This window comes from Amphiura filiformis, chromosome 12 (assembly GCF_039555335.1).
Source record: "Amphiura filiformis chromosome 12, Afil_fr2py, whole genome shotgun sequence".
Taxonomy (NCBI): Eukaryota; Metazoa; Echinodermata; class Ophiuroidea; order Amphilepidida; family Amphiuridae; genus Amphiura; species Amphiura filiformis.
Window position 1 is genome coordinate 35260873 of NC_092639.1, and position 24394 is coordinate 35285266.

General features: G+C 36.5%; 2 protein-coding genes across 3 annotated transcripts in view; one reads left to right on the forward strand and one right to left on the reverse strand.

Moving 5' to 3' along the window:
• Positions 1-4143, forward strand: part of LOC140166118 (nuclear pore complex protein Nup205-like) — a 71230-nt gene extending 67087 nt beyond the window's left edge. The window contains 1 exon segment of the mRNA XM_072189504.1: positions 76-4143. Coding sequence (XP_072045605.1) covers positions 76-228 — 153 coding nt within the window. The 3' untranslated portion in view covers positions 229-4143.
• A 2214-nt stretch (positions 4144-6357) lies between these two features.
• The window catches only part of LOC140166119 (uncharacterized), a 43203-nt gene continuing 25166 nt past the window's right edge, over positions 6358-24394 (reverse strand). For both annotated transcript variants that reach the window (XM_072189505.1, XM_072189506.1), the window contains 3 exons: positions 23721-24004; positions 19746-20107; positions 6358-16824 (listed from right to left, as the gene is read on the reverse strand). In XM_072189505.1, the coding sequence (XP_072045606.1) occupies positions 15775-16824; positions 19746-20107; positions 23721-23970 (1662 nt within the window). In that variant the 5' untranslated portion in view covers positions 23971-24004 and the 3' untranslated portion in view covers positions 6358-15774. The remainder of the gene's footprint in view (positions 16825-19745; positions 20108-23720; positions 24005-24394) is intronic.

Consider the following 24394-nt stretch of genomic DNA (forward strand, 5'->3'; position numbering starts at 1 on the left):
TGTGCCATCACTACATATATTTTAAGCTATTGAATTTAGAAATATTTATGTTTCTTTTATTTTTCTGCTTTGTAGTTGAAGGTGGATGCCCTGAACTGCCTCAATGATACACTCCTGAAGCAAGTACAAGAATTGGAGGGACGGTATGGAAAGGGTCGATCTCGGTATGCCTTCATGGCGGCACTCGTCAGACGAGTCCGACGGGTACTCATGTTAGAGTCTTCATAAATATTGTGACTATAACAGTACTTTAAGGTTTAAACAGATTTAGACTTTATTTTAAAGAGTCCAGACAATGCTATAGTTAACGTACCATGTTGGATTGTAATACATGGGACCAAAATAGACTTCATCTGGCATTTATTGGGAAAAGCTGGAAAGCTTGATAATTACTGGTGTCTTTAAGTGTGAACATTACAATGGTTTGGACATGATTGGCACAGAATGTAAACAATTGCAGTAAAGCAAAGTTTGCCAGATGCATGGAGGAATTATCCGCAGGACATGCAAACATGGCAAAGGTCTGGTCTCTTTTTATGTCTGATCTCTATGTGAATGTTGAAAGTTAACTCGCCAAGTGAATTCCACCCATGTGGTGTATAAATTATATAGACAGTTTTGTTAACACCAACATTCCAGTGTATGTGCCGTGGTTGGGAAATCTTGTCAATTTTTCGGAAAATGGTCAGTCATTAATTTTACATGGAATGTTTATTCCTGTGGAGGTTGATAGTTTCATACACCAACAGATTTAGCCTAATTAACACCTGAGCAATAAATTTTGGTATTTTATATAGCGCCTTTTCCCAGATCTCAGAGGGATCAAAGCGCTGCCATGGTGAATCATCACAATCAGATCGCATCAACTAGGCTGGTTGCAGCCCAACTTGGCGCAAACATATCCGCACTTAGATTCCATTGGGTGAAGGAAGTTTTTTATAACCAAACAACTAATCACCGATTTTTGAAAACAGGAGAAAACCTGTGAGAGCTAGCATGGAATCAGGATAAACCAAGTGCACATGAGTCCTCGGTGGTGCAAGACGAGGGAATAACCACTGCGCCAACTCGCCCTCCCCTCGTAATCGCAATCCTCAAGAGGGAGCATCTATTGAGAGCTGGCAGGAAGATCCATCACCAGCAATGTGATAACAAGGCAAATTGAAATACATCTCATCCATTTTAGCACAGATTTATTCAGGCCAGTGTGATCAATCTTGGCAATGTAAAAGTGATGTCACATATTTTCACACTTCTGAATAAACTGTGATTTTATGCCGGTAAAATAGCGCATTCTTCGTTGCAAGATGGGATTAATATGTTTCTGTCTCGTGAGCCAGATTTGAACAATCCTTCCTACCTACCGTACAGAGCAAGTCTGGATATACTTATCACAGAGGTTTGTCAAGAAATGTTGCTTACCTCATATCTGTCATATTCTTGTCAATTCTTTCTTCTTTATACCATCAAAAACTTGTAAGCAGTTAATATTTAGCTAAATTTATCAATTTGTTTTGTCCTTTCTTATGCTCAAGGCTAGAATAAAGTTTTGGTTTTGGCACAGGTAAAATGCATGCTATAGAGTGAAGAATAAACATGTAAGTGCATTTGTGTACTCATTGATGGCAAAACATCAAATACATGGTTCATCCATCACACAACAATAGAGGTCTCTCATACACCTGTGTATAGTGGATTTTGCCAACAATCAATGACTTAAACTTGCAACATGCGTATAATGCTTAACTTGCTGTATCAGTATAATCTCTCTCAAGTGCTGTAAATACACCTGGTATATGCAATATGCAAGGTGTTGAATATGCAATGCAGATGGGTCATTTGTAAATCAGGGATCAGAATTATGTACTTTGATTTTTACAAATATTAAAAATATTATCTTGTCTTGCTAAATCCTAATCCTTTAGTTACTAAAAGGCAAATTTTAATAGTTTTGCAAATTGAGGGGAAATGGACCAAAACATGCAATTTTGCCTGACTTCTTACAATTTCAGTCACAAAATTCAAAGACTTGGCACAAGTCTAAGCATTCAAAAGTTGTAGTGTAGGCCATGAATTTGCTTATCAATTTTACATGTTAATTTTGATAATTGGTTGTAAAAGATATTAGAAAATGTGTTTTCCAAAAATTGAACACATACTCTGAAATTAGTCTTAAAGCAAGTCTTTGGGTTTGAATGTCACAGCATTCGAAAAACACCTTGAAAAAGCTTGTATTTGGCCCTTATTTTCAAAATTTGGCAAAATATTAAAATTATGCTTTCAATGATTAGGATTTAGCCCGCTAAGTTTCATGGCAAACCAGGATAATATTTTTTTAATCCCAAAACCTATGTGCTATATTTTTCTGGAATAGAGAGTAAATGTAACACAATTTGGTCCAACCAGGCAGCAATTGTGGCAAGATGACAACTTTACAGTGACTTATGTTATGGATGTTAGATTTTCAGCAATTACTGTACAAGTTGTTTGATGATAATAGCTCTATTTTCAAACTTGGATCAGATTGTGTCACAAATATTCAAGAAGTAAGAAAAATATTCAATCAGGCTCATCAATCATCTTCCTGATAATGTGATGCAATTTTGCATGAAAATTCCTATTGGTAGGAAAGAATGTTGCAAATGTTGCAACGGTATAAAAGATTTTTTAAGTAGATCATGATACTGTGTCAAGTCCAAAAGAGATTTGTCTGGACTCATCTGTGGAGGGCAAAATAGTGTACCTATAGATTGTTTTACCATGCGGCCAGCAAATTTTGATTTGAAGTTTGCTTGTTAGGGTACTTGCCTTTAGTGCATGAGGTCCCGGGTTCAATTCCCGGTGGTGGCGATTTGCTGGGATATTGACTTGGAAAAAAAAGTCTGAAATTAATTGGCAACTTCTGTAGATTAAATTCAGACTTCCGCTCTCCCCATGGTTCACTTAGAATTGGGCAAATGAATCATGAAAGTACTCGGAGGGACGTAAAGCCATCGGTCCAGTGTGCAGAGAGCCACACCTGTACATGTAATTTACGCCCAGTTTCGAAAAGAGTAGGGTGTTAACCCCTGACTGTTCCCAATCCATCCCGGTGTTCAAATGGACCTCATTGGAAATAAGCTTCAATAGAGGCTTTCTTGGGTTATCTAGGGTTGTCAAATCCTGAATAAAAAAAATCAAATGTTTGGCTTTTCTGTAGAGCATTGTAATAAGGGCTAAAAGTGCATACCTCTGTAATGTATATACCAGCGGTATGCTATTTTCGTCTCCATATGGTGGATTTACTATAGTTTTACAGACTGCTCTATGGTGGATATACAATAGTGTTAAAGGCATACATTGAAATGTCATCTTTCCCTGGGTAAGATCTGATACCAGGCCAGCCCATGGCCAGAGGTTTGTTTCACCTTGAAGGCAAGGGTAGTCTTGCAAATATGGGTTAACTTTCCCCTAGGCCATCCAATATGCCATATACAGTAGGACTACAACTTGTATCTACTGGTCAGTTTATACTCCTATTTCCACATCTGTTATTCCAATGTATGCCTTTAAGGACTGCTTTATGGCAAGTATACCATAGTGTTACAGACTGCTCTATAGTGGATTTACAATAGTGTTACGGAATGCCCTATGGTGGATATACAATAGTGTTAAGGACTGGTCTATGGTGGATTTACAATAGTGTTATGTACTGCTTTATTCTGAGTCCGGACTCTAAGTCTGATCTTTTTGATTAAGCAAAATCAATGTTTTTACTGAAACCATTTATGGACCTATGGTTGAAAGGGGTTGAACTCTAGGTTCAATTGTGATGATAATTTCAGCTTGTTATAACATGTCAAAATGCAGGAGAATGACAAATGAACAAAAACAATTAATTTGGTATAAAAATTACTCAGTTGGCTTGTCTCGATTATGTGACAAATCTATAAAACAAAGGGTCTTTTCAGGAATGTATAGATTTCTGAAACATTTATTGAAAGGCATGCAAAACTATGTAAGGAAGTTTCTATGTTAAAAAAAAACTTGATGTAATATGAAATATTGTACTATTTTGTATACAACTTTGGAGGCCTTTTGAAGGCAACAGTAACTAAATAAATAAGTCTGTATGGTCATTTAAATGAGGCCATCTAGAAGCCACCATGTGATGTATGTTATCTTATTGGGTTGGTGTTATAGTCGTAACCTCTCTGGCCTGGGTTTGATGAGCATGTAAGTGAGCATAATTGCCATCTTTCCCTTGGTTTTTATAAAGTGTCGTAGAGGTCCACTTGGTTGAGCATTATAAATTTTCAAGCAGCTTTGTCAGTATTTTCTTTTGCTACATGTTTTTTGGCCTCCTTAAACCTGAAAGGATTAAAATTTGATTGGTTCCATTGTTTCTATGCCCTGTGTGGTTCCCGTCATGTGGGGGTCAAAGGTCACAATGAGGCCAAAACTTAAAAATAGTCCCATCATGGTGTAATTTGAGGAACAAGAAACAATTTGAGGTATAGACAATTCCAACGAGTCAAGTGATGGTCAGAATTCAGTCGGCCATTACTGGGTCCCGTCTGCGCCAAACTGGTGTTGTTACTGCCCAATTGGGTGGATTAAAACCGCTTAAAAATCGATGTTGAATTGTATTGTGTTGTAAACTTTCATCATTCTTTTGTCTATGTGTAACACGGGTGATGGAATGCAGTTTAATATCCCCGCCAACGCATCATTTCACATTTTAAGTGGATTGGACCAAAGGGGGGACCCAGCACCATTGAGGTGTAGGAATGCATGAATTTGGATTCGTCTATATTACCAAAAAGATATTTTGCTTGTCTTCCACCGACCGACCTAATCTGGAAAAAAGTTGTTTTTTTACTGTACAAATGAATACCGACCCTAATTTTGGAAATTCCAGAAAAAGTTTCTTTTTTTTCAACATTTTTAACATCCTGACAAGTTTTTTTTTACAGTTTCTACACACTTCTAAACTGTTTTAAAAACATGAATGAATTTATTAAGCTAATTAAAGGCATATAGTCATGTTTTGGCTATGAAAATCCTGACCGACCCAATTTTGAAAAAGTTGTGGAGGACAAGTAAACAATCTTTTTTGGGCCTTATGACCTTCAACATAGGGGGCATAGAAAAAAAAATGGAACCAATTCTAGTTTTATCATTTGAGGTGTAAGGATGTCAAAAATCATTGGTTCCACTAATGTAACAAGACAAAATGCTGACTCAAATATCATCACATAGTGCCCCATGGAATCCAAGAGTACCTGTCTCATATGAGCTCATGCATGATTGAAATAGCTTGATCATTCCTAGCTAATATTTTTATTTCAAACATCTTCTACAGAGTGGCTAGTACACATAAATATTGCACAGAAATAAAATGTACATATAGCCAGATTCGAAGCAGTGATCTTCAAATCTAAAAACAGATGATTTGAACAGTAAGATAGGAGAACTAAATGGACTAAATCTGTATGTTTGATACTGATGATGTTCAATGTATTATTTGCCGACTGCATGCAAATGGTATTTTTATTTAATTTTACATCTCATGTTCCACCCCTTCCCATTTGCCCTTGTTTCCCAATTTTGACCCTTTTTAAACCCCCTCCCCCATGAAATAACTGCAATTTGTGTCCTTTTCTTGAAAATCATCTTTTCATTATGGAGCAATTGACAAAAAATTCATGAAATTGGTCCACTTGCTCACACATCTACATATCAACCATCAACTAGCATTCAACTTCGAATCCGGATATGCCAGAAAATAAGAAACAGCAAAGTGCAATTCCAGCCTCCAGGTTCACCCCTAAATCACCCCAGTACTGTTAATTTTCATACCTTTAACAGATAATAAATTTTAAGAAATACAAAAATAAAATAGATCATGAGGAAGGAAGAATAATTTTGAACATCCTATTTCTATTAGCACACCAAATCCTGCTGTCATTTAAAGTTTGAAAATTTACATGAAATTTCTCCCCAAAGGGCATATTTTTATATGATGTAAAATGGTTATTCATGTGCAAGGTGATATTAATACATCCTGGTAAAGATAGCAGCAGCGTAGCCAAATTTTCGTCACCATTTGTCAATTTCAGTTTTCAGTAATTTTAATCACATTTTACTCTTTGTCATCTTCATTTTATCCCTAAAAATCATTGAGAAGCAATTTGATCCTCCTGAATTTTTTGGGTTGTGTTAGGTCGTCAGAAGGAGAGATCAAATGGGTATGGCAGCATTTGTGTAGTGCGTGCGTAAAAATGCAGTTTTTAGACCTGATGAACCAAAGGAGAAAAATCTCTGGTAGAGTGAAAATTCACAAAAGAAACACACCAGCACACAATTTTTTTTCTAGATCATCTTATTATTGATACCATTATTGGAATCTTACATTCCAACCACAATAAATAATTGAAAAACAAATCTACAGTAGTATTTATTTCTAAAAAACAAACATCTGAGTACTTAATATACTAAGCAAACAGTATTGCACAATAACACATAGCTGTATCTACATCATCAGTGTGACCTTCCAAGAAATGTAACCAGTCAGTAATACAGAATTTATTAATTTGTATTAAGCAATTCATTGATGCCAGAACTGTTGGCAGCTATTAGGCTACTACTGTACTTTTCCTTTAATAGAAAAATCTGTAAGTGTGACGTGTTTGAGCAAAATTTGTGCAAGATGGAATTTTTTTTCCATCAGATGATATTTTCTCAAGTTTTTCATGACATGAAAAGTCCCCCTTGCATAATACACTAGCTAGGTAAGTTTTGAGCTTAACATTCATGAAATTGTTTAACCTATTAATAATTCAATATTACATACATGTATTGGTAACAGCCTAACAGGGATGGAAACTGGGGTTCACACCTGTAAAGGGTGTTTGCAGGATTGAACCCCTTACCTCTGCCAAGACCACACTGTCTACAAATTATAGCAACAGAATTTACAATGTCTCTAATAAGTTGTAATAATAATTGACTGGATTTGTTTTCATACTGCATACATAAGTGGAAGAAATGAATTGAAATGAAATTTAGGTTAATTTATTGTTTGGCTAATCAAATTGGTGGTGATTTCCGATGGCTTTCAATGTCGATACAGTATTGATTGAAAGACTAAATAAAATTTGATAAAGTTTGACACATAGGCAATTAGGCATACATACTGTATCAAAAGTTGTTATCAAGCACCTACTGATTGGGACTACAAAAATGGATGTTACAACTTTTCTTTTTTTTTTAAACAAAATTTTAAGGTTGTAAGTACAATGCAACAGAATTATGTTGCCATCCTGTCAAAACTGTCAATGTTGAAATATCTTCATCACACACTGTATATTTTAAGGGCTTAGGGACCTGCATCACAGTCTTCGTACACATTCGTAGTCTCCTATTGGAAAGTGGTCTTCAGTTACATTTGGCAGAAGGAGCAGAGACCAGGTTACCTTTTTTTAAAGCAACAGTTATATGAAATCTAATAATATATACAACTATCAAAAATCAGATTTCACACACATAATCTTAATAGCAGAACTGGCTTGGGATCTCACGGTCCAGTGCTGAGGCAGCAGAGCCTCTTTTGCACTACACAATATGCAAGAGTGTTTACAGTGGATCCTGGGGTCACTTTACCGGACCGAAATTCGCCTGTTACCATCCTTTTGGGAAGGAAATTCAGTCAAACTAACTTCTGGAAGGGAAACCCAGGATCTATGTATTCAATTCTATGCACTAGAAAGCAATGAGTTGTGGATCAAGTTGACTAGACAATTTAAACTTAATTGGCTGCTTTTGTAAAGATGGAAACATGAATCAAAAGAAAAAAGCAATTTGTACAAATGATTTTTGCAAAAGTCTAACAAAAATTTATAACTCATTATTTGGCAAGTTAAATTTTCTTTAAAAAAAATCAAAAGCAGCTGCACTATTTAATATAAAAAAGTTTACAGGAACTAAACAAGTTGCTTAAAACGAAGAAGTAACCGTTTTACAAATTTTACTTTTGTTATTTCTGTTATCAAATAAACTAGTGTACAATGTCTGTCATAATTCTTTGACATTTGCAGCCTGAAAATAGGTAAATATGAAAGTGGGGCCATGAGGGCAGTCAAGTGTGTGACCACATACTTTTTACGATATCCTCCCAAACAATACCCACTCAACAAATACCTAAACCAAATATCCCCAAGAATAATATTTCTTGGCACCCTTGTTTACATTACTATATTTTTTTAATCAAATTACAAATACATTGAAGAAAAAAAGTGTAACATCGTCAGATAAACTAAGATATGAAATCAAAACTTGACTGCAGGTTCCGGTTTCTTTCGTTCTAAACGAGTTGGTTTCTTTCGTTCTAAACAATGGAATGCGGTTCAACTGCTGGTAACCAGTGGTCAACCAGCGGTCGAGTTTTGATTTCATCCCCAATATTTTTCTTGAATGTACTTGTAAATGTATTGCATTACCTATTCCAGGACATGCCTGGAAAATTATTACTCTGAGCCCCTGAGGGACTGAGTGTGTGACATGAGGCTGATTCTGTATGATTTTCAGAAAATTGGGGAGGGGCACATCACTGTTTGGCCTATGCATTACTGTTTTTCTTCTTTCAAGCCACATGGAAACACCTATGGTGTTTAGAATGGCCTATACACAAAAGGTTGCATTGGATACCTTAGATGTAGTATTACTACTTAAATACATAATCAAAATATAGACTATATCTATACATGAATACAATAATCATTATTATAATGATAGGCTGACAGAAGCAATATAACTAGTATACAAATATCAACTGTCTTTTCAACTGGCGATAGGCGAAAATTATTTGGTTTTGTTACGTGTTCCAACTTTCCACTTTTCACAAAAGTCCATGTGACATGTCCATAACTTAGCATCTAGGTGCTGTGCTCTACATGACACCATTTTATATCAGTCCACAATGAGTCTCGCCTCGGGTCGCCTATTACAAGCTGAACGTGTATGCCCATGAGATGGACAGAGTCATTATGGGCGACTCGATCTACAACAGAAGCAGGATTCACATCAATACGCACTCATGGGATACGTTTTAATATCATCTCTAGTTTGCGCAGACGCGCTGTAGCACTTACTAAAAACACGCTCACTACTAGATCATTTTTCAGATACGGATCCGAGTGCGGTTTAGACACTTGCTATAATAGATGCACATCCCGGGAGATGAGCATCCCGCTCTTATGCGTTGTCAACCAATATTTCTACCATTTCATTGTTGGGCAGGAAAAACGTATGTGATTGTGGCCGCTGAACATGTTTAAAACAAAATTGCAAAAAGGTTACATAGGAGGTTTTGCTTTAAACATGTTCAGGGGCCAATGACACATAAGACAATTCATACTTATTTTATAACCTTCATACATAAATTCTATGCAATCTCAGAAATACTAAAATACTCATTTGTTTTACATCGTTCATTTATTCCAGTAATCCCCACCCCACAGCAACACCCTAAAAGGAATCACAAGTCCCACAAATCAGTTGTGTCATCCTTGTATGTGCATAAATGCTGTGTGCTGCATCTTGTGCAAGGCCCCAAAGATCATAATATATGTGACATGTCATGTCAAAAGGAGACACTTTTGGGCAGGTTATCAATTTTGAGGTTTTTTCATATCTTAAATATAGAGATATTTTGCTCCACAATGCCGTTTTCCCCAATGAAATCAGACATTCCTAAGCGAAGATATTGAGTTCGTAAGTTGGAAATTGAGATATCAGCCTTTAAAAATATTATTGACAATGTTGAAAGTAGAAATTACCAAGAAAAATGTCTCAAAAAATACAAGATGCCAGTTATATTCCGGTCTGAAACTATCAGACAATATTTTTAACATCAATTACATCACAAATTCGCAACAAACCCAAATTGTGAAAATATCACCCCCGGTCAGATTTTTGGCTATTTCTCCATTTACGATCCTGCCCAAAAGTGTCTCCTTTTGACATGACACGTCACATATATTACTTGGCAATGAGCGTGGTCCGGATGTTGAAAACTATCAAGCTGTTACATATATGAAAAACCTGCGACTAGTGTTGATTTACTAGTTTCAGGAAAAACTTTGTGCATAAAAGATTTCCTCAGCTAGTGAGTGACTTGTGTGTATTAAATTTATTGATCTTCCTTCGTGCATGCACACACTGACAGTGACAGAGTAAACAGTGACTTGGTACCAACTGACATAGGATAAACCTAAATATCCGGTTTGGGCATGCTTGATGGTACATTTTGACTCATTGGCCAAATTTTGAAAATAAAACTGTGGGTTGTTCCTGTGAACCAATTAAAATAAGGTTTATATCATATTTATTTATATTATATTTTTTCCTTGGACATTGAAAATAGCTACAGGTTTATTGGCTGTTGCATTAAATGTGATTATAGCCCATTCCACTAGCGAGGTGGGATTTTAGCAAAACAATTCTTTTTAAAGTTAAAAACATGGGTTTTTCCTATCAGAAATGTTTGAAATAACACTTTGTTGTTGTAAGCGATGAGCTTGACATGTCACAGAGCAAATGTACTAAATTTTTCAAGATGGGTATTTTTAATGTGCCCGATGTTCGATGGTAAGCAACCAATAAACTGCCTAGAATTTATATATGAGTGATTATAATACATAAATCACATATGACATGCATTCTATACATATTGGCTTCTTGATGTACATAATAATAGTAGTAGTAATAATAATAATAATAATTTACATTCTGTTCACACTGGTCAATATTACCTGCTATCTTAATCCAGTACTCACACATGCCTGAGTAGATCATTCCAAACAATCGTATAATTACACACATTACATGCCAATATTTTATGGTTAGTTTAGGGTTAGATCACAGCAGCTGAAAGGCGTATCCCATCATGCATTGCAATATATCTGCATTCTCCATAGCAAATGTATACAAAATATAAACAAGAGCCACTTAGATATTGAGAGCTATTGATAGATTCACAATACTCTAGGTGTGATTTTTTTTTCAAACAAAAGTCTAAGCTCCCCTGATCTAAGCGAGTTATAATTGATATTTGAAGTGAGGGATTTTGTGTACATTTTCTATGGCACATTCAGTTCTATTAAGATACCGCAAAGCATAATGGGATACTCCCTACAGCTGCTGTGGGGTTTTGATAAGGAGTTGATATCAAAATCCTTAGCTATATTCTTAAAATTTTCATGTGCAACATGTAACATTTATGAGAAAGGTTTTTAACACAAGTCTTCACATACGACAGCCAGTGAAAGAATTTCATTGACCATCCAGGATTTGAACCTGGGACCTTCGGATCACCGGACCGATGCTCTACTAACTGACCTAATGAGTCAGATGGAGAAGAGCAGTGATGTTATTATCTATAGACCTTCAGTTCAATACCCACCCTCTATCATCTTCTCATCTGTGGAGATTTGTGTTAAAAACCTTTCTCATAATGTCAAATTTGGTGGTACTCAATGGCATTGTCTTTTTAAAGACATTTCTTATTTGCCTTGATCCAGCATACTGAAGATGTCAAGTTTTCGGCAGGCTTTGCTTTCATGGTTGTCATTTTATAGCATTTCTAAATATAACCTTCAGTGGACAATTACATGAATGTGTATGCCGATGCTAAAAACATGGCAATTAGCATCACCTAGACAAGTACCAACATGCTGAGTAACACAATCTTGTTGCAAAGATTCACACACACTTAATAGATGGTTTTAGATTTGACAACACCCTGGGAAGTCAAATAATCAGGTGGAGGGGGAAAATAAAAAATAAAATATATTTAACATACATATCATAAGGGATTCTTTTAAACATATTCCTATAAACAGTCCAAGAGAACGCCAAATATGGATCAGGAGTATTACATAATAATACCCTGCTATGACAATAGCTGCACTAGGTTAATCGTATAATCTCCTTATGTGGTTAGCATGGCTGGGCCAGGAAATCCACAAGGTCAGCCAATGTATGTACATGTATTCGGTACATGTGCCATATCTTTTACAATGGGTGATAAATTTCTGGTTTGTTTTATTTCAAAACGCAACAGTCGATATTCTAAAGCTTGGTCCAAATCCAAGAGAAGAACCAACTCTAGTAATTTATGTGGTTTCAAATTATATCGGCCGTTGCCTTTTTTGATAGAAATGGTGTTTGTTGATGTGCACAGTTTCCCATTAGATCATAACATGCTGTTGTACATCCAAGGTCAAAGGTCTTTTAATCCATATTTGGCGTTGTTCTGGGACTGATAAACACTGAACACAATTTACTCTTGAAGATTTGAACAAACTAGTTGTAGTTATTAATATAATAATAACTTGGAGTAAATTTCCCAATTGTTCAGAGTTCCGAGTCATTGAGCGCATAGAAGAGGTGAAGTCTCTGCTCCTTTTACACATAAGATGATCACCATCAACCAATGGTAAACTATTTTGCAGAGATGCCTGTCAGTGTTGTCATAAAATCCTAATGGCAAAAAAATTCCTAAAAAATGTACTTTGCCTATACATTTTTACAGGATCATCTGAGTAAAATTTCCTGAAATCAGGAAATTTCCTGAAGACTGGCAACACTGATTTTGTCACAATGATTGTTGATCAGCCAATGGGCTATTCCACTTCAAATTCACACTACCCAAGATTTTGGAAATATCTTCCACAAGTGGAGTATGAATTTCAAATGGAATGAAGTCAATGAACACATTAGGCAGCTCCATTTGAAACTCATTCTCCCTCTGTAGAAGATTCAGTTTGAATCTTTTGCAGAGCTGCTATATGTTCATTCCATTTGAAATTCATACCCCCGGAAGATATTTCCAAAATCTTCCACGGGGGAGTGTGGAATTTAATTTAAATAGCCCAATCAGCATGATTGTTTATCACTTCTAAGTTCATACTCATATGCTTGAAGAATTAGAAAATTTACTTTATTAAGCACTGCCTCATTTGATTTTGCATACCTAAAAAACCATTTCCATAAAAGTTCAGGCATCATCAAAAAACAACCAATATAAATGTCAAATTTATGTTAAGAGTTGATTCAATTATTATAATAATTAATTAAATTCTACTTGATACACATTAATTTACTGTGTAAATAGACAACTAAAACATAATTAAAAACATACAATGATCTGCACTGAGCAATTTATCACCTTTGTTTTAAAAAATCATGATGATACAAAATTAATAAAATGGATGACTTTAAGCTGGTCAATTTTATGTACATGGCATTTCAATTATATACAAAACATATTTTGATAATAAATGTACAATATAATAATTGACACGTGTTATAAACAAAGATTTGAATCAAAATTCAGCATTGAAAATGGACGCAATGATATTTAATTACTGCAAATTTGATTTTTTTTCCCAGCGCTTTCAGTTTAAAAACAATTACATATTTACTTGTTTGAAGTTTTAGAGATTGGCTAAAGATTCCTAACAAAATGCTAACATTTTAAGTAGCAATCTAATAATGCTTTACATTATTACACTTGTGCAAATGAGCAATATGAAATTGTAGATTTCAGATACAAAATTTCTGTGAACTGAAAAGAAGACCAGATTAATAAATCAATGCTATAACAATAGCTATATGAACAGTCAGAATTAATAGGTAAATGTTCACAGGAATATTTTCTGGACATGTGACACCCATGGGTGCAGACATATTAGCATTATGGAATGTGACCTCGAGCACAGCGGTTGGTTTCCGTAGATAAATATTTTTTTCCGTAGATAGATATTTTTGAAATTGCGTTTTGATGATATTGTGAAGAAATTTTAATTGCAATACACAAATTTCTATCGAAATTGCAGCCAAGAATACTATTCCAATTCAAAATTACTAAGACTTGAATAGTGAGGTCACCACCGGGGGTCAGAGATCAGGCTCGAGGTCACACTCACATTGACAGGTCTGGTTTATGTTTTCAGGGTCAAATTTTGAACAGGAGTTTTGGTGAAAATGATGAGTATTTTGTCAAATACCTGGTGACACCGCATCGATCATTTGGTGTCAAAAGTTCATGTTTTTGACAGATATTTGAGATAATTTTTAATATCAAATGCTCCTGGAGCACAACCAGTTTGCTAACGTCAAGGCAGCGAGTGCTCCAGGAGCACTAGATTAAAGATGTCTCTATTTTGTGAATTTTTGACGTGCATTCTCTTGTCACAGAAAGTGGACCATTATGTCTATGAGTTGTGCACTGGATCTCCTGTCTGGCTGGGCTATTCAAGCTGAAATCCATACACCCCCTATGGAAGACATGACCTTAATCTCTCACACAGGGAGTGTAGATTTCAAATGGAAGCACTCATTCAGGTAACCCTATTTGAAATTCACACTCCCTGTGGGGAAGATTAAAGTCATGTCTTCCGTACAGGGTGTACACCGGGGGTGTACGGAAATAAGAGTAGTCAATTATAGCAACTACCTATACTGCACAGAAATTTGCCGCAAAAAGAATTCACTGTTTAACACTGTTTGCGAGTTACTTAAATATTAAAAATACAAAAAGGGCACATTTCTCTTAGGTGGGAATAAGCAGTAACAATCATTAACTTGAATTGAAACCCGTTATTAAGAATGATCTAACATAATTAAAAATATGTTCACTCATGTAAGGATCGGATCACAACTCTGTGAGTTGTGTCCGAACAAGAGATTAAACCCAATTAGTTCGGACTCGCTACACTTTGACATGAATAACAAAGCCTTGAGAACATATCAGTAAGAAGCACTCAAGTGTGGAAAAAAGTTCAATCTTTGGAAAATGTCTTCATCTTTTCAAACAAATGGAAATGATGACACATGATCCTATAATTTTGCAACAGAATTGTGAAGTTTTCGAGCTGCAGATTTTGTTCAAAAATGTTCTCTATAATTTCAAGAACTAGAATTACTGTTACATCAAGCAGTTACAGGAAGGGTGCCTATCCAGCAAACACAAAATATCTTTCATAATGTTTAAAACATTTTTGAAAAAATTATAAAACGTTGAGTTATTAAAAGATGCTGTATTAAAATACATTGTGTAACATTTTTTTGCAAATGTTAAAAAATCTGATGACCAAACTTAAATAACATTGTTATAATGTTTTGTGTCAACTTGTAAAAATGTTTTGAAAATGTTATTAAAAAGTTTTATACCATTTATAATGATAAAAATGGCCTTTAAATGTATTCTGGAAACCTTGGTGCTCCCTCTTGAAAATGTTACATAAATATTTTGTGTTTGCTGGATATAGTCTGTATACCTTCCTCCGAGTCAGTAATTTAGATATTGTTTTTTATTGTGTCTCTTAATAAAGTAATGATGAGATGTTTAAAAAATTATACATTTTCAAAAAGGAAATGCTGCAGGGAATCCAACTAGCATAACAGATTGTGGCAAAAATTAACAGTTTTTGAGAAAATCTCAAAATTTGATTTTACATTACTGACTTGAGGAAGATATACAGACTATAGTCATCAGAGGCTTACTGTGAGTCACCTGATGGGGGCACCGACTAGCAGTAATATCAATGAAATTATTTAAAAAAATTACTTTCATTAAACAACAAATATATCGAACTTCTTGTAAACTTCCATGCTGGAATCTGGATCCACAATTGGCGCAAGAGTTGTGTGTCAATTATTTCACAAGCATCAAACTTTGCGTTCTGTAAATCATGTGACTAAATTTATCTTTTGACCAAAACTCTATGATCAAGTAGTCCTGCTATCGTGGCGTGTTCTGCGCCCTCCCGCGCCATTCGGTGGAAGCGTTGACGTCGAGTTTGTGCTTGCCAATGCATTTGTCCTATCAAAATCAATGGTGGCATAACTTTCAGTGCGATCACCTCCATTGATACTCAACGGGGTTTTAGGAGGGGAGCTTGTCACACTATAGCTCCGTGTTTGACGACTGGCAGTGGCGGGGCGTTTGGCCAACGCACCCAAGGTCTCCATATCAAGTTCAATATAGTTGACTCTACCTTTGGGTGGTGGTTGAAGCACCATGTTAGGGCTGCTACTTGTTCTGTGTCTCGAATTTGTCCCCGATGCGTGACCCAGTTCAGTCAACGTATCCAAGTTGGCGTAACTATGTTCACTTGGAGAGCGACTTCTATTGGCACCATTATTAGGTTCAAACGTGAACTCTGACCCAATGCTACTCCAACTTGATGTGCTATGTGGTGTTCGTAAATCAGAGTAACAAGTAAAATTGTAATGTTGCGGTAATTCACCGACCGTGTCCAAATTTGCATAGTATGCCCCAGGAGAGGTCCTTGTAGGCGTGGTGTCTTTTGGTGTATGGGTGGGGCTACTTGGTGTATGGGTGGGGCTACTAGTCACATTCATATTACCATCTTGTTCATCTTGCACTGTCATTTCACTGCTGCTTTCATCCGTACTAGCATTTCCATTACGATTCAATTCCTGTCCAAGTTCAATATTACTGTTCGTAACATCATCTTCGCTGATATCACTTTTTGAGTCTAATAGTTTCATGTCGGAATCGACGCTTTCTTGATCCTGCTCGGTTGGTTTGTTGCCATTTTCGTCCCTCGTGACTATGTTCTGAGGGACCTGTTGCTCGGTGATTTGTACTTCCTCGTCACGATTGAGGTTGAGACTGGCATAGTTTACCAGGCAGTCATCAATGTAGTTGGAAGAGTCATAGTCCGCCTCAATGGCTGTGTGGATATTATTATTGGTGGTGGTGGTGGTGTTTGGTGTCTGTGGAACTGTGAAGCTGATGGATGTTGGAGCAAGCTGAAATAAATAATGCAAAATAAATGAGAGATGTATGAAATGAATGACTAAATTATTAATTATGATGCTTTACTTATAATAGTAGTACTAGCAGAGTTCTTTATTATGCAATAGATTTTCAGAGAACATTGACCAAAAAACACTGATCATGTGCAAGCAGCAAAACTTATTCAACCAAGTAATTCTTGGCAATTTGAACACATATTTGACCACACAGCACCACATTCAAGTAAGAGCATGTAAACCAATGGAAGTTCAGAAGTAAACGCAACCAATCACAATGTGCAATTGCATCAAAAAATATTGTTTAAATTGCCCTTCAACTCAATTTTAGAGTGTTCAAAATATTTTGCTCTAAAAGACACAGTTTACTCATCAAAATTAAAACATCAACAATAGTTCTCATGCGTTGCAAAAAATGACAATGCTGACTTTCCTAAAAGTGATAGCTTAAGACTCTACCCTCGAATGCGTTATTATCATGCGCAAATTCAAAGCTAGAGTTCTTGAGTATGTAGAGAGCAATACAGGCGCGTCGCAAGCGGGGCGCCCCACTTTTTGCAAAGAAAAGAAGAGAAGAGAAAAAGAAAGGGAAAAAGAGAAGAGAAGAGGAGAGAAAAAAGTTAAATTGCGCTTATCAATAGTAGGCACATGCTTAAAAAACCGTGCAGTCTTATGATATATAGGCCTGCACTTATTTTAGGCATTGCTTGAAGGCGGGTCCCTACCGCGGATCACTCATGCTCGTCGGCGAACTTTGAAAACACCCCTTTTGAATCTCATTTAGCGAACTTTTAGGATAAAAACACCCTATTTTTAGCAATTTCGCGAATATTTTGCCCTTCTACAATGCCACTTTTTTCGCTAAAACGCGAATAATATTTCTAATATACCACTTTTTGATGGAAACGCATTAAATAATGTACGGCACCCGCGGTTGTATATGCATTGTATAATATATGTGACCTAATGTAATGTGCACCAAAGGGAATAATGAAACTGAAATTCGTAAATGAATTGAATAATGAAACCACGATGATTTATACATGTGATTGGTGAATAAAGAGCACCTTTTTTTTTCGCGAACAAGTGTATGAAAAATTACCCCTTTTTTTTTATTGTATTTCGCGAAACACGCTTCTTTATCTGCAACCGGCGCGGATACATGGAGTGCCAGAACTGGGAGGCGCGCCCCACCTTTATACGCCTTGCTACGCGCCTGGAGCAATACTTTTTTTTAAAATTAAAGATGACAAGAATTGATTGGAAAAGTTACTCCACCTAAATGAAGTCATCCTATTTTTCCTAATGCAGAATTTATCAACATTGACAGTTGACTGACATTTGTATTATCAACAAATCAACATTTGTCATCATTCATACATTTTGGATATACATTTTTTTAATATTCTACAACTACAATTAAATTTGTATGTATTCCAAATGAAAGATTTCATTAAAAAAATATTGCAAAATTTACGATGGTGCTCATTAATCCAATACAATAGATTCATTTGAAAATATGACATCAATGCTCTCAGCTGACATGATTAATGGATGACATAGACATGATCAAAATCATTTACATCTATCATTTTTTTATCAAACAATAACATTGCAACTGTATTAGTGAAATTCAAATCAGTTTTATGGAGCACAAGATTAATAGAGTTTGACATGCTATTCACATATTTTGGTAATAGAAATATGCATGTATCAACAAGTTTTGATGCATGAGATCCGACGATGGAAGTAAAAATATACAAATGGTTTAACATTACAATGAAAATTAAAAAACTGCAGAAAGAAGTCTGAATCCCGATGATTGCTGAGTGGTTTTAAGGGTTACGATAAAGCATCTTCACAGTTAAACAACAAATCTTGCACATGCATAGGCCTATTCCAGTTGAAATCCATACACCCAGTATGGAAGACATGACCTTAATATTCCACACAGGGAGTGTGATTTTCAAATGAAGTTACCTGAATGGGTGACTCCATTTGAAATCTACACCCTCTGTGTGGGAGGTTAAGGTCATGTCTTCCATAGGGGGTGTATGGATTTCAGCTGGAATAGCATTTTAAAGACACTATCAGTAATCCCCACTGCAGTGTAAAAATATTTGTAATTTGTAGGTGTACATTAAAACTGAAGGATAAGTCATAAAATTCTCCAAAGGTGTTTTTTCTTAGCTAATATGTGACCCCTTCTTACAAAACCAGGAATAAGTCGCATTTTTGACAATTCATGATTTGAATAGAAAATTAATGTAATCACTAGACAATAAGCTTTAAAATGATACCAAAATTATAAAATAGCATCAATACTTTTCAAGATATGGATAATTTACAAACTGATACCTTTATATTTTTGCCAAATTGCTATTCTGAGTAATGCACCAATTACTTTCAACTGTTGATTAAATAAACCTCTTTTTAATAAGTAAGGTAAAGGGTAAAGGAGACGATCCTGTATAAACAGTGATCGGAGTGCCCATCTCTCTTTCATTGGCAATTGGGCCAGACTCCTCCATGTAATGTTGCTATAGGGTGATCGCTACACCTCCTCTACAGAGAGTCTGTTACCTTCCCAGCATTTAATAATGCCGGTACCCATTTAAACACCTGGGTAATCGAGATAAAGGGACTTACTCAAGGGCACAACACGATGGCGTCGTCCGGGCTCGAACCCGCAACCTTAATTCCGATTATGAGTCAGTGCTCGTTCCGCTAGGCCACCGTGCTTCCCAATAAGTAATTTCCAGGTTTTGAAAGTCCACTTAGTCCCACAATCAAATACCATGAAATTAGGAATTTCAAAATTTGATTTTTAATGGGAACGTCATCTTTAAAGGCCTACAACTCAAAAACATGTCTGGCAACTTGTTCCAGGTTTTGTTGGAGCTGGTCACACTACTTACTTCAATTTCAGGAATGTCAACAGTGTTCACATACTGCACCACAGGAGCTAAACCACTTGGTTTCAATGCGACCACATCTCCGTTCTGATAAACTGGCGTCGCTGGAGTCGGTGAATTATTACTTGAATGTGGGCTCGAATGTGAGTGAGTGGAACGTATTGAAATAGGAGAATGGTGTAGAATTGTGCCATTGGCTCTTGGCAGACTCCCATTGGCAGAGGGCGGTCTGCTGCGTGGGTGCGTCCATACCGACTCGGCGCTGGTACGGCTGGTGTTGCGGGCCTCCTCCCCACAATGTTGGGCATTTTCTTTGACCAAGTTGAAAAGGTGTTCACCTTTCTTACACTTGAAGGCGTACAGACCTGCAATGAAGAGATTATATGCGTTGTTAATGATTTGTGATTTTAATTGCACTTTATCTAGGAACTAATGTTATGCCATCTGTCATAACACATTTTTTTAACGCCAACATTTAGGCCTATACAGTGATCCTTTTTATGCATTGGGTACAAAAACTCATACACAATATAGGTTTACCTTTTGAGCCATCACTGGTGAATAGAGGTTATTGAAATATGCCATTGAAAACCATTCCATTTGAAATCTCAAATCTACCATACTCCAGTGGAAGACTTATGAAAAGTCCTCTACATATGGAGTAATTTTTCAAAAGGAACTGTCTTTTGAAGCCCATATGTACCCTGTATATGGCTTAACCTATATCTTCCACAACTGGAGTACTTCAATTGAAGTTACCTAATAGCTTCTATTGGATACCCATACTCCCTCTGCGGAACATTGAAACTAAATTTTTATGCGGGAATGTGCATTTGAAATGGAATAGCCCATCTTGGCTCATAGTCATAGTGACTGGGACTGATCGAAAGTGTTCAATTTAAGTATAACTTAAAAAGTCCTAAAAAACTTGATTTAAGGATTTGAACTGTGTGGTATCCCCTGAAAATGCAATATTGGTTGCTATAAAAACATAGCAAAAAGAATAAAATTCAAATAAGCCCAAATAATATTTTTTTTGGGTTTTTTTTGCAGAAATTTCACTCATGAGCACTATGATCCTTTCCCGGTCCCGGGGATCCTTTAGGCCAAATACTTGACATTTGTTTGACCATAGATATCTTGGCATCATCAGATCCTGAATATATAGAATCAGACTTGTTGATATCAATTCCATATTTAGCCTCAGAACACAATGTGCTTATCAAAGTTAAAGATGAGTGTGCATATTTCTACTCTTCACTTTACTTACAAATTCTTTATGTTTTATACACTCTAAACTACTAGGCTTTGCACAGGAAACAGGGTAGAGGATTCTAGCCAACAATTTGTACCTGTAAATGTCACTAAGATTGATAGCCACTTTGGAAATGGCCTAGTTTTATACAATGTAGGTTGTCATTGTAATCAATTATATCTGCAATACTGGACTTCAGGAATTAGCCATTAATATACATCTTTTGAAATAATCTTTTTGGCATATTATATGTATGAATCCCAACTAACAACCTAATTGGATTCAGCCAAAACTGCAATTTTGTAATTAACATCATATTATGATAATAAATCCCCTGTCGAGTAAGGTTAAACGGTCAACATAGCAAGTCTTTCATTTTACCATATTATAATTTGGTTCTAAAATTTAAAGAAAACTAAGAAAACCTTCCTGAAAGTTCTCTATTTTATCATTTTTGTGAAATCAAAATTTGACAGAAATTGTATGTCCTTCAATTGTTTTGCAATAGAATACAAATATCAGAGTGATTTTTGGTCAAAACTGTATGTAACATATTGGTTGTACCTCAAAGGGTTTCAAAACTTGAGTTTACATGTAGTAGATTTGATGCTTGATTTGAGGCTAAAGGTTTTTCCCAAAACAAGTTTTTACATTTAAATATTTCAAGCACTGTAAAGGTCTGCAAATTAACAGTGTATTGCAATACTTAGCTCTGTAAATTTGAGGGAAAAAACATTATTTTTGGATCAAATTAAACTCGGAAATACATGCACCAGCTTGAATAGGATTAATTTATTGTTTGCAGTGTTACCATAACAACCATTATTTGAAACACTTAACATCTTTTGTGAAACTCGCAAACTACTTAAAAACGCTGCCAACAAAAAACAAATATAGCACTTGGTTAACAATAAAATCAATTTGTAAAGGTGCTAAGTTGAACACGGATTTGTTGAATCACTAATGCTTCTGTAGGAAGTATGTCTGTGATTTGTATTGAATTAAATGAATACATTAATCAACCCTCTTTTAATCAAATACTGTCTGCAACTAGGGTGTGGCTAGAACAGTTTGCATTCAGTTGGACAAGTCAACAATGTTTTTGTTTATTTTTTTTATCTGAAGAGTTTCCGATATATCTGACTTGATCAAGTCACTGTATTTTGTCTTATAGGCCAAATAAAAACAAAATGGTTTGTCTCCTAAGATTGTGCGAATAGCTTTTACAATTTTAGTGCATTATATAGTTTTGCAGTTTACTTCTATCAACTTAGAGTTAAAATTGTATATTCATTTTGTACTCAGGCTTAGGGCCTCTGCCCCTTTAAACCCAGCTGGGAGTTTCACCCCAGACCCCCACTTTCTGCCCCACCACTTTCAAATTCATTCGGACAGGCTTGCCTCCCATTCCCACACATCGACCCTGTTCTACATTCCCAGCATTTTAAATAATACCAGTACTACATGTATAAGTCGTGTTCACATTGTCGGACGTACGCCCGGCGGAACTTGGTCGGCGCAAGTTGCTAGGAGTAGCGGTAGGCGCTGCCAGGAGTAGGTGCAGTGTGAACGACGGTCAGCGTAAGTTCCGGCAGGCGTACGTTCGACGATTTACTCCTGACAAAAGTCAGGAGTAGCGAGATGGGTGTAACCTCCGCCAGGCGTAAGTTGCAATGTAAATGCAGATTACGCCTGGCACCCGGAGTAAGTTTGACCTTTTGTTGGTCGGAACTAAGAAATTACATATCGCGTGGTTGAAAAGGTCACAGAAACACCGGAAGGGGTAGCCAATGTTTACGCCGACCAGAAGTGAATACTTGGTGGAACTAGTCGGCGTAGTGCTAGTTGTAAGCTAAGTGTGGACACGCGGTAGGAGTAGGGAAAATATTTGTGGAATTTTGATCAATGTTAGAGTAAGTTTACGCCGGGTGTAACTCAAAATGTGAACACGACTATAGACAAATCTGACGAGCCAAGTGATGGTCAGGATTAAGTTGGCCATAGCTGGGGGCCATCAAGCTATGGCCGCCAGTGAGGTGTAGGAATGTGGCTCGTCGGATTTGTCTATACACCTGGGTGGAGAAACAATAAGAGCTAAGTCCGATGTATACTCCACTTCGCGACCGCGATTTCGCAGGCCGCAAAGTAATTTGAGCTGAAATCTTACAACTTCAGGTTTTTTCGCTTCGTGGAGAATTGGATTTGGTTCAACTTTTGGGGGGGGGGGGGTAGGCCAGCGAAGTTTATATATGAAAGCACAGAGCGGACAACAATTCTTCGCGATACTTGGCGATATTTTGATGAATACATGAATGTCTTGGCCGAAGCTGCTTGAATTAATTTTTCATCACAGCTTCTCATGAAGTGGAGTATACATCGAACTTTAAGCAGTGGCATAGTGTCATAGGGGCAAGGGGGACATGTGCCCCCAAATCAATCTGAAATTCTACAAAATCCGATAGGAAAATTGCTGAAAAATAAGACTTGGTGTCCCCAATCATAGTCAGTGCCCCCCCAATATGATGACCCACGCTACACCACTGAGGTTAAGGGCCGTGTCTAAGGGCACAACACGATAGCACCACTTGAACCCACAACCCTCTGATTATGAATCACAGCCTGTACCACTAGGCCACTGTGCCCTCTATCATGGGCGTCAATCCCGGGGGAACGAGGGGGGGGCGCTAATGAGATCAAAAATTGTACAAAAAGTTACACCATACCTGGCCCAGTTGCGCATCTCCTGCCACTTTCGAATGAAAAAAGCTGCGTATCGAACCCATATCTTCTTAAACTCATTAATGGCCATCGTATGGGGTCGTGACCTCTCTGGTAGAAGACCAAATCATTTTTGTTGACTTCAATCAGTCCTCTGCCAACTTCGGTGCCGCTGTCATCTATGTTCTTCACTTTGAACATATGCGACGGCAGTTTGTTATTCTCGTAAATGGGAAAACACTGGAAGTTCCCCATGGTATCTGCGTCTCTTCTTCTCTCGATTCACAACCTGTACAGAAGGTAAACAAACAAACATAGAGAGGTGATTAAAATTAAAATCTACTGTATCCTGGCATCGGCATTCCCAGGTCATTTTTTTTCAGAGTCAAAAATCAAGTGGGGGGGGGGGAGAAAAACAACAATTAGGAAAATTTGATCAAATAATTTGGTGATCAAAAACACATAATATCAAACCCATTGTGCCAGGGTTTTTTTTATTTATTTAATTTTCAGAACTGAAATTGACTTTTAGTGAAAAAAGTTGAAAATGCTCAAAAAAAGGCTGAAAAACAGCATGAAAATTGGGTAAAATAGCTCAAAATTGGGTTAAAAAGAAAAGAAAATGCATACATTTGAGCAACAAAAAAAGCTAAATTCTGCTAAAAAGTTTAAGGGATTG